The sequence below is a fragment of the Hemibagrus wyckioides genome, linkage group LG05, assembly GCF_019097595.1.
Source record: "Hemibagrus wyckioides isolate EC202008001 linkage group LG05, SWU_Hwy_1.0, whole genome shotgun sequence".
NCBI classification, from domain to species: Eukaryota; Metazoa; Chordata; class Actinopteri; order Siluriformes; family Bagridae; genus Hemibagrus; species Hemibagrus wyckioides.
In genome coordinates this window covers 4,646,086-4,657,803 of record NC_080714.1, presented here as the reverse complement: position 1 = coordinate 4,657,803, position 11,718 = coordinate 4,646,086, and the positions used below count along the sequence as shown (strand labels likewise).

General features: G+C 36.7%; 1 protein-coding gene across 1 annotated transcript; it reads right to left on the bottom strand.

Moving 5' to 3' along the window:
* Positions 1-2,831: 2,831 nt before the first annotated feature.
* LOC131352883 (izumo sperm-egg fusion protein 1) lies at positions 2,832-11,260 on the bottom strand. The gene is made up of 9 exons (XM_058389408.1): positions 11,035-11,260; positions 8,615-8,689; positions 7,631-7,714; positions 7,494-7,514; positions 7,282-7,371; positions 6,898-7,016; positions 6,253-6,406; positions 5,374-5,536; positions 2,832-4,244 (listed from the first exon to the last, which is right to left on the bottom strand). Exons 1-9 carry the CDS (start codon positions 11,258-11,260, stop codon positions 4,145-4,147), a joined length of 1,032 nt encoding a protein of 343 aa, XP_058245391.1. The 3' UTR covers positions 2,832-4,144.
* Positions 11,261-11,718: the final 458 nt, after the last annotated feature.

The following is an 11,718-nucleotide window of genomic DNA, read 5'->3' as shown; positions in this document are numbered from 1 at the left end:
TGTTGTAATCTCTATAAAATCTAGACATGGCTTTGTGGTTTTTACGCTAGATGCTGAGCAAAACAGTGGAAGTCGTGGCAGAACAGTTATCAGTAATCAAGTGATGCTGAGTGGAAAACTGGGACATTCTAGTTGTTCTTGTGGATTTTCTCAGACCTTCACCCACAGTTTGGGCCTGTTTCCATGGTCACAGTGTCTGCTATTATCCAGATATATGCATGTCTATGTTCTAGGTGATTTATTCGTTAGTTTCAGTCATTAGCTAGCTGATTGAGATTTGATTCTCTGTCTCAGGGCCAGAGGGATACATGAACTTTACATATCCCAGCTTTAGAGTTTAAGGTCAGGGCATGGGGTCTGCCATGGTGTTGTGCCTCTGAGGTTTGGGGTTGGGGCCTTGCTTAAGGGCCCAACGGTGGCAGCTTGATGGTGCTGGGGCTTGAACCCCGCTCTTTCAACACTTGAGCCATCATCCCATAAATATAAATATAAAATATAATCCCATAAATTTGGGAAAATTTACACTCTCTCACTTACACTTGAACTGTCCAACAAAACTCTTCCTGGAGTTTGACTAGATTTTGTTTTCAGTTCACTTTTACAACAGTTCTACTTTTCCTTTCTTTCTCTGTCCCCCTTTAAAGTCTCATCACATTTATATGGACATAATTACATCTGCAATTGAAATGAATAGAAAATTATTCCACACATCTAGGAATCAGGAATGAGCATCCAGCAGCTCTGTGGTAGAGCTGAGAGGCAGTTAAAATGATGATAATGGTCAATACTTGTGTCCTGATTATGATACACAGCCAGACAATAAGCTTTGGTTTTTACAGGGGAATTTTCTCATCCTCTACACTCTCAGTTTCAGTTGTTAGCTTCAAAGAAACACGTTAATCAACCATGGGCTTGGAGAAATGTCTATCAGATGTCATCATTTGTGCCGATTGCTATTAGAATATTAAATATAAATATTAATGCTGAGTCATGAATGTGGGTGTAGGAGCAGGTGTGTATATATATATATATATATATATATATTGTATAATATAGTGTATATAAGTGTATAATATAGAATTTTTTTTAAAAACGTGTGTGTGTGTGTGTGTGTGTGTTGAAGTATAATGTATATTCTGACATTTCTTTATACTGTTTTTGCATATTTTTCTCTTGTTGCTGATGTGCCGATGACCTTGTTTATAACGTATGGTGAAGCCACCAAAGACAAATTTTCACCTTGTGAACAATAAAACTATTAATTAAATATTGTAATACTTACAAAAGAATTGTTAAAAAATATATAAATATTATATAATAAACTATATAAACTATAGAAATAATTACATAAATATTAATTAGCTAACTAACTAACTAACTTTCATTATTTTTTATTATTTATTTATCTTTTTTAAAATTTTATTTATTTTAATTTAATTTTGGACCATATATAAGTAGTAATGTAGTACATTTTTAAAACACCAAAATAAATAACACAGTCCTATAAAAAAAAATTCTTACACTCACTATGAAATAGAGCAAAGAAAATTAATAAAATAAATAATCATATTAATAAACCGGTATTACTATATGCTAATACTATATGCCAGTATTTTTATATTAAACTGATAAAGCAGTTAAAAATGAAAGTCATGCTTACCGACATGACACGTGCCAAATTAAAGGAAAATTTCCCTGTTTGGGGGATTTTGCTCGTGTGTTTTTAGGAAAAGGGAAGTGGAACTGCAAATCAATACTGCAGTTTGTCTGACTGATCAACTTTATCCTTATTAAATGTTTATTATTAAAGTGTAATAAAATAGTATTAAGTTATTTATCCGACCAAATTCACTCAGAGTTGTGTTTGCGTGTTTAAAGAATCTCTGAAGATAATCATTTATTTGTACTTTATGGATCATGGAAATTTTCTGATGAATATAAGAAACAAAAACAGTCTTGTCCTAGAGGTTTATAAATTTCTCTCAATGATCCTGAGCGTTAAAATAAGGTCTAATCCTCTTCGATGTTTCCTTGACCACGTCACCTAAGCAGAAATAAAGCTGAAGTCAACCTGACTCAAGATTTCTGTATAAACGGGATAATTCCAAAGGGTTCGCAAACTTTTTTTGCGTGACTGCTGCTGAAACAGACGCAGTGTGGAATAAGCTATACGTGGGTTTTGGATATTTTTATTAAGTGATGAAATGACTGCGCACAGATACAGCTCACTACACAGTACCCAAAATAGATTTTTATCTTAGCTGAAGAATCTGTTAGTCACCTACGTGAGTGTGTGTTTTCAAGACAGAAATCAGTTGATCACTCCTTCCTGATTCACTTAAACACGTGTTAAAGAAAATGTGTGTCTCTGACACACATTTTACAGTAAGAGCTTTATCTTGAGTCAACAGTAGATCCAGAGCTGATCCCGGGAAGACATGGGACTGAGGCAGGAATACACCCCAGATAGGACCACTGTCCATCCATGACAGGAGGAAACGTGCGGAAGACACGTGACCAATGTGGACAGACGCTCCAAACAGACAGAACCCCGTATTTGTTGCTTGCTACACATGAATTGTTTGGAAACGTGTACTTTAATCAAATTTCCAACTTGACTGTAGTCCATCAACAATAAAACTATAGCATCTAATGGATACTACTAGCGTAATAAATCTCTCTCTGTCTCTCTCTCTTTCTCTCTCTATGTTTATTAACTGATGAAATGACTGTGTACGGATACAGCTCACTACACAGTACCCAAAATAGATCTTTACCTTAGCTGAAAATCTGTTAGTAACAGAGGGTATGTTTTCATGACACAAAATCAGTTGATCAGTTGATCATCTCTCTCTCTCTCTCTCTCTCTCTCTCTCTCTCAATCTCTTCGAAGCACACAGAGGACACAGATGGAGGCAGGAAGCAAATCTCCAACCCTGGAGGCATGACGCAAACATGCTAACCACTAATCCCTTACTTGGATATCATAGCATGTCTTTTAGACGTTGCATAATTTCATATTGTTGCTGAAATACAATTCTCTTCAATTTGCTAGTCTGTTTTATAATTTTGATACCTATATGTACAGGATGGAATTTTGGCACACAGATATCTATAAACCTGGAAGTAATGATAGTCTTGAGTACTGAAATGAGTTTAAAACTAGAGTTCACTTCACTTTCTCTCCAGGTTCACTTCACTTTCTGTTGGTGAGGTTGGACAATGATTTAGACCTTAAATATCTTCCGTAAACGACTTTCAGAATGATCTTTGTGTGCCTAAACAACTCCATAGGTTTCAAGAGATCGGTTTTAGCTTATTTATCATTCATTAATTATTTCTATTCTACTCTAAATTATAAATACTTCTCTCCGAACATTATGGACAACTGCATTCTGGCTCAGTGTTACATCACCGAGGGATGTACAAGGGATGTGTTTCGTCTACATTAGATGGCATAGGAGTGTAAGCGTAAAGGCATGCCCGACGTAATTAATAAGGCAGCAGTAAATGGAAGCTTTGTGTCCATGTTGCTGAATCTGAAATATTTGCCCTAAAATGGTGTCATCTTAATTTGATGTCATACAGCAGTTTCATGAATCACACACAGATTCATTCATACGTCATTCCACGGGCCCAAATGTGCGCATTACAATTAAATAAGGATAAAAATAAAACTGTTAAACTGTCCAGATCTTCATTTCAGATTAGGACGGAAATAATCTGCAGACAGGATGCCCTTCAACCGTGACCCTAACTCAGCAACATTCAGACAATCAGACTGAATCAGCTCTAAACTGGGCTCTGTAAATAGGCCATGATAAAACAGGAAGTGCCACAGCCACACACAATCTGGCGGTTGAGTACGCTGATTTGCAAAAAAGGGGGAAGTTCTGGGAAAAAACAAGCGATTTAGAGTTTGATCTGCGGCTGGATTTAAAGAGTAGACAATCCCCGGGATTAACCAGGGGGCTGGGGATATTAATTCTAGAAAAAAAAATCCTGAATGTACCAGATTTACCTCACTCACTTAGACATGCATTCAAAAACATCATTCTGATTACTGTTCTGAGAAAAAAATGTGTAGATTTTATAACCATGTCACAATAAATGCCACAAAAGTAATATCCACGTGTTGCCATTTTCATATATCGTGTAGAATCCTGTCTCTTTCCCTCCATCTTGTGTTCTCTCCTCCATCCTCCTCTTCAGCTTTCTTCTGCCGTCTCACCATCATCCTGCCAGCGAGACAAGAAAATAAAGTAAGAGAGTGAAACAAAGTCATAATGAAACATATGAATACAGTCTGTTTTAAATGTCGTAGGTCACACTCCTGTAACAGATACAAGCGTTAAATCATCAGTCATTTGAGCTGTTAGAAAATTCCCCCGAAATAGAAGCATCTATTAGGGCAGAGACGGAGTTATCACAGTGTGGGGTTGCTGCATCAATGCTGACTCACAGCTTACTCATCGCATGCTGCAACCACATGCTTAACGCTATTCTAGTGCACATCCGTCACATCTGTTCATCTGTCCATCCATCCATCAATTCTTCCATCCATCCATGCATTCTTTCTATTTTCCATCCCTCTGTCTGTCTGTCTGTCTGTCTGTCTGTCTATCCATCTGTCCATCCAGCCATTTGTCTACCCATCTATCCATCTATCCGTTCATCATCCATTTAACCATCCACCTGTCCAACTATTTATCTATTCGTCCGTCTGTCCATCCATCTGTCCAACCAATCATCCATTCATCTGTCCATCTGCCCATCCATCCATCTGTCTATCCATCCATCCATTCTATCTATTTTCCATCCATCTGTCTGTCCATCCATCCATCCATCTATCTATTTTCATTCCATCTCCCCATCTAACTGTCTGTCCAACCATCCATCTGTCCATCCAGCCATTTGTCTACCCATCTATCCGTTTATAATCCGTTTATCCATCCATCTGTCCGTCCATCCATCCATCCATCCATCTGCCAATCTATCCATCTGTCTATTTTTCCATCCATCCATCCATCCATTTGCTTATCCATTTGCCTGTCCATCCATCCATCCATCTATTTGTCCACCCATCCATCAATAAATGTATCCATTACACATTATTTACCCCAAATAGAGACCGCTGAATAACAGCAGCTCTGTCAGTCTGTAATTTAAATCATGATGAAATATGTTATATCAATGCTCTTTATTCTATTATGTTATCGTTTCTAGAGTAACAGCTCATGAACAACAGTCGCTTCAAATCATCCATGAACTACGTGTTACAAAGCGCAGAGTGTAACTGCTGTAAGAAGACGTCTCCAGTTTCAGTGCTTTTTACAGTGAGAGGGTTTTCTTTTCATCCTCCAGACTTACACAATGTGCAGGATGATGGACAGGCTGCCCAAGATGCTCAGGACTGCGAGAAGAGCCAGAGCGATAATCAGAGTGTCTTTGTGAAGCCGGACATGTTTCACTTCAACCTGAGGGAGGGAAGGAAGTGTGGGGATCTGTCTTGGAGGTGAAGTGGGCATGGGGGTGACTGAGAGAGAGAGAGAGAGAGAGAGAGAGAGAGAGAATTTGAATTTCCATAGATTTTAACATAAACTATTTGCGATACAAGTCACAGAGATAATATCAACCCACTCCCACTGCAGTGCATAATGGGAAATTATGGTTCTAATGAGAGGATATAAACTGTAAAATTGTTTCAGAAAATCATCATCATTTTATCTTAATAAATTAAGCCATATAATAAAATAAATATATTAGATTTTTTTTTTGCTACACCTTATGCACTTATAATAATAATAATAATAATATAATTATGATGATACTACTTATAATAATAAAATAAAATAAACACTACTACTACTAATAATAATAATTCTTATTATTATGCAAATTACAAATTAAATAAACATCTTTACTGATAGCATGTTTTATTAAAGATCCAAACAATAGTTTGGAAAATAAAAACAGAAAATAAAAATGTGGAATAAATTCTAAAAAATAATAAATCATTCCAAACATAATAATAAAGAAAATATGAATAAAGAGATAGATAAAAATAACATAGGCATTGTAATTGAGTAATTAAGAACACATATCATAATAAAACAAAATATATATCTAAATATTAATATATAGCACGTTGATCGAATCTTGTTTAAACAATATTTGCTCATTTTTTAAATTTTTTAAATCTTATAAGTGACTAAATAAAATCAGGTCTTATTCGGAACCAATGTGTCTCACCGGTGAGGATGAAGTGTGTGTGTGAGAGTGTAGTGCCGTGTCGATCCAGCAGGAAGCAGCGATATACTCCCTGCTCGCTCATGCTCAGCTGGTTCAGGACAATTTTGGAATCTTTCGTCACCACCAGGATCTCGAACTCGTCCTCGGCTGAAAACTAACAGTGTGAGTGAGTGAAGATGTGTAGCATTACTGAGCACTGAGCATGTGGCTTCCTGGACAAAAATCTATCAGCATTTCTATTTGTTTATGATTAATATTAGCTTTAAATTTTCATGAGAGAATTATACAAATCCTAATTACAAACAATTTAAAAATTTATTACAATTTATACTACTATTACTACTACTAATAATAGTAATAATAATACAATGATAATCAGAAATATCTCACTATAATGATTCAATAACAATAAAGGAAAAAATTACACTGTTTATATAAAATATAAATATAAAAAAATATATAAAAAAAATATAAAAATAATTGTAAAATGTTTTAAACTTGAAAGGCTTGTAGAATAAAATTCTATCAGTGTAAACAGTTATTTAACAAACCACTCTGGGATAGTAACAATATCTTGCTTTAAATTATTTTCCTACAACAGAGAAAGAACTAAATGTGACACTGCATCTGTGTGTGTGTGTTTACATTTGTGGCTCCCCTTTTCCAGGAGTAATGATATTCAGCATGTCCTACAACCAAAGTGTGCCACGGGAGAAAACAATCCAACACCGCCTGCTCGCCCTCTTTTGCTAGCAGACGATGGGCTGAGAGAGATAGAGAGAGAGAGAGAGAGAGAGAGAGATGACAGACAGATAGACAGACAGACAGACAGACAGAAAGAAAGAGAAAGAAAGAGAGAGAGAGAGAGAGAGAGAGAGAGAGAGAGAGAGAGACAGAGAGACAAAAAGAAGAGAGTAAATCAGAGAGACACATTGTGTGTGTATAAGTGTATAAGCATGTGGGTGTTTGCATGTGTGTGTGTGTGTGTGTGTGTGTGTGGGTGTATGTGTGTGTGTGTTGCAGTGTCACCTCCACATTCCTTTGGGGGTGTATCAGACTGACATATGTGCAGCCCATACTGGCAGGAAGAGCAGTTCATAACACTTTGAAATAATAAACCTGTCTCATACATACATACACACAAACACACACACACACACACACACAAAAATATATATGAGAATAGCTCAAAACAAATATGGGCATTGATTAAGAACTAGAGAGACAGAATTTGTCCTTACCGCATTTATTTGGACACAGTCCTGAAAAGACAAGAGCAGAACCATTGGAAAACACACACACACACACACACAAATACACAAATAAATAAATAGTATCCTTTTTTTATATACACTAATTTCCCTATCTCCACTCAAACCTTCAGTTACAAAGACTTCTAGATGCTTCTTCAGGATCCTTTTCCCTTTCTCCAGGATCTTTATCATATCCCATTGGAGAGAACCTGCACACAAAGGCCATGAGCCCGAACAAAGAAGTTGAGAGACTGAGGAATTTATTGAATCATGAGGAAAAATCAATTATCCAGTGAGCACTTTAAAGAAGCATGTCTCTGTGTTATTGCACACGTCTCCAAAATCTCTACTACATGTGTCTTCCGTAATCTGTCAGGTAAATAAATGCTGACTGGTTAAACCGGAGCACTATTGCCTCATAGCAAGACGGTCCTGGGTTCGAATCCCAGGTTCGAACAGGCAGGGGCCTTTCTGTGTGGAGTTTGCATGTTCTCCCAGTGCCTGCGTGGGTTTACTCTGGGTACTCCAGTTTCCTCCCACAGTCCAAAAACATGTACATTAGGTTGATTGGTAATTCTAAATTGCCCATAGGAGTGAGTGTGTGGTTGTCTGTCTATATGTGTGGCCCTGTGATGGACTGGTGACCTGTCCAGGGTGTACCCCTGCCTTTCACCCAATGTGTGCTGGAATAGGCTCCAGCAGATCCCTGTGACCCTAATTAGGAATAAAGCGGGTATAGAAATTGGATGGGTGGATGGTTAAACTAGAAGGTGTATTGAGTAGTGTTGGGATTGGGAAGAAACCAAAAAATACTAGGAACTAGGAAAAGATCTGGGGATCATCTGCAAAAGATTCGACAAATGGACCTCAGAAAAAAACTCTATTTAGGCACGAAAAAAATTACGTCACGTGACATATCACAACACTGTAACCATTGCAACACGTATACCAGTACTAGCAAAATGAAAACTTTTGAAAATGTTTTAAATTTTCTGTCCTCTCTAAATTCTGGCTTCATATTCAGTATATTACAGTCTATTATACACTGGCACATATTTGCAGATGTAACACACACACACACACACACAGACACACTAGGTCGTCCTCACCGGTGCTTGGCTCCTGCCAGTGCCTCCTGAACTCGCTCTGATACTCGGTTTGTGCTCGGTATAGAGTAGTGAGATCTGCAGCACAGAAGGGAGATAAAGCACTTTCACTTTTCAGCCTTTGGTGTGAATCAAAAACTATCACCAAATGAGGAGCAATAATGGCTTCGGGAGAGAATGTGCTAACTTGTGGTTAAAGATGTGCTGAATTGTGGTTACAAGAGCTAACAGAACAAGCTGAGGTAATGAAGGATATAAAACTGAAAGAAAAGCCTGAGGTAATGATGTTATGATGCTAAAAGAACAAGCTGAGGTACTGGTGTTATAATGCTAGCAGAGGAATCTGAGATCAGAATGTTATAATGCTAACAGAAAAATTTGAGGTAATGATGTTATAATTCTAACAGAAGAATCTGAGGAAATTATGTTGCTAAAGGTGCTAACAGAACAATCTAAAGTAATGAAGGTTATAAAACTAAAAGAAGAACCTGAGGTAATAATGTTATGATGCTAACAGAACAATCTGAGGTAATGATGTTAAGATACTAACAGAACAATCTGAGGTAATAATGTTATGATGCTAACAGAACAATCTGAGGTAATGATGTTAAGATACTAACAGAACAATCTGAGGTAATGATGTTAAGATACTAACAGAAGAATCTGAGGTAATGATGTTAAGATACTAACAGAAGAATCTGAGGTAATGATGTTAAAATACTAACAGAAGAATCTGAGGTAATGATGTTAAGATACTAACAGAAGAATCTGAGGTAATGATGTTAAGATACTAACAGAAGAATCTGAGGTAATGATGTTAAGATACTAACAGAAGAATCTGAGGTAATGATGTTAAGATACTAACAGAAGAATCTGAGGTAATGATGTTAAGATACTAACAGAAGAATCTGAGGTAATGATGTTAAGATACTAACAGAAGAATCTGAGGTAATGATGTTAAGATACTAACAGAAGAAACTGAGGTAATGATCTTAAGATACTAACAGAACAATCTGAGGTAATGATCTTAAGATACTAACAGAACAATCTGAGGTAATGATGTTAAGATACTAACAGAACAATCTGAGGTAATGATCTTAAGATACTAACAGAACAATCTGAGGTAATGATCTTAAGATACTAACAGAACAATCTGAGGTAATGATCTTAAGATACTAACAGAACAATCTGAGGTAATGATGTTAAGATACTAACAGAACAATCTGAGGTAATGATCTTAAGATACTAACAGAACAATCCGAGGTAATAATGTTAAGATACTAACAGAACAATCCGAGGTAATGATGTTAAGATACTAACAGAACAATCTGAGGTAATGATGTTAAGATACTAACAGAAGAATCCGAGGTAATAATGTTAAGATACTAACAGAACAATCCGAGGTAATGATGTTAAGATACTAACAGAACAATCCGAGGTAATGATGTTAAGATACTAACAGAACAATCCGAGGTAATGATGTTAAGATACTAACAGAACAATCTGAGGTAATGATGTTAAGATACTAACAGAACAATCCGAGATAATAATGTTAAGATACTAACAGAACAATCCGAGGTAATAATGTTAAGATACTAACAGAACAATCCGAGGTAATGATGTTAAGATACTAACAGAACAATCTGAGGTAATGATGTTAAGATACTAACAGAACAATCCGAGGTAATAATGTTAAGATACTAACAGAACAATCTGAGGTAATGATGTTAAAACAGAACAAGCTGAGGTAATAACGTTATGATGCTAAAAGAAGAATCTGAGGAAATGATGATAAGATGCTAACGGAACAAGCTGAGGTAATAATGTCACAATGCTAACAGAGAAAGCTGACGTAATAATGTTGCAATGCTAACAGTAGAATTGGAGGTAATGATGCTAACAGAACAAACTAAAGTAATAAAGGTTGTAATGCTAATAGAGGAATCTGAGGTAAGAATGTTGCTAACAGAACAAGCTGAGGTAATGATGTTATGATGCTAACAGAAGAATGAGAGTTAATGAAGGTTATGAAGCTAACAGAATAAGCTGAGATAACGAAGGCTGTTATGTTAAATCACAACTTTTAAAACTTAATCTTCTAATAAAATCTTCTTATAAACATAAATGAAAAAAACAACAACAACAAAACAAGCTAAGCTAACAAAAGCTGTGTTGCTAACTAAGAAAGCAAAGCTGAAAAAGTCAATAAAAATCATCTATTAATTTTTGTTGCTAATCATGTTGATGTTAATTTTTTTGTTACCGTATAGCTAACAAAAAAGAAACAGAAGAATCTCTGTGAAGTGAATTTGCTAAAAGAACAAGAAATGAAATATTTTAATCTGTAACCAAACTCCTGTTTTTACAGTACAATAATGACGGAAAAGATTGTTTTAAATAAATATAAATGTAATTGTACACACCGATGACCCCGGAGAGCTGTGTGCTAGTGTCCTGGTAGGTGACGTAGGCATGAGAGAGGATTTTCTTCAGATCTATCTGCTCTTGTACAGTCAGTTTCTGCTTAGTGGCCATGAAGTCGTCGTGCATGTTACGGACGGCGAGATCGCACTGCAGACACGACTTCACGCCGGGGATCACACGCAACAGGACGAGCCAAGAGCAGACGGAAAAGCATCCGGGAGACATTTTGCATTCCTTAACATACAAAGAAACAATTTTGTTAAGAATAGTCTGTGAAATACACTAAATTACCAAAAGTTTTGGGACACCCCTCTAAATCACTGAATTCAGGTGTTGTTTTTCAGGGGTTGGGCTCGGCCCCTTAGTTCCAGTGAAAGGAACTCTGAATGCTTCAGCTTCATACCAAGACATTTTGGACAATTTCATGCTCCCAACTTTGTGGGAGCAGTTTGGAGATGACCCCTTCCTGTTCCAACATGACTGCACACCAGTGCACAAAGTAAGGTCCATAAAGACATGGATAAGTGAGTTTGGTGTGGAGGAACTTGACTGTCCTGCACAGAGTCCTGACCTCAACCTGATAGAACACCTTTGGGATGAATTAGAGTGGAGACTGCAAGCTGCGAACTGGAATGTCTGCCTTTACATGCACATGAATGTAATATGGAGTTGGCGCACCGTTT

Bases quoted from the DNA above. Each gene is read 5' to 3' on its own strand.
- LOC131352883 (XM_058389408.1), bottom strand. From the start codon at position 11,260: ATGTCTCCCGGATGCTTTTCCGTCTGCTCTTGGCTCGTCCTGTTGCGT. The intron at 7,372-7,493 runs GTAAGGACAAAT...TGTATGAGACAG, and splicing joins ACTGTGTCCAAATAAATGCG to GTTTATTATTTCAAAGTGTT. The intron at 4,245-5,373 runs TGTGTAAGTCTG...TTCTTGTCTCGC, and splicing joins CTGTCCATCATCCTGCACAT to TGGCAGGATGATGGTGAGAC.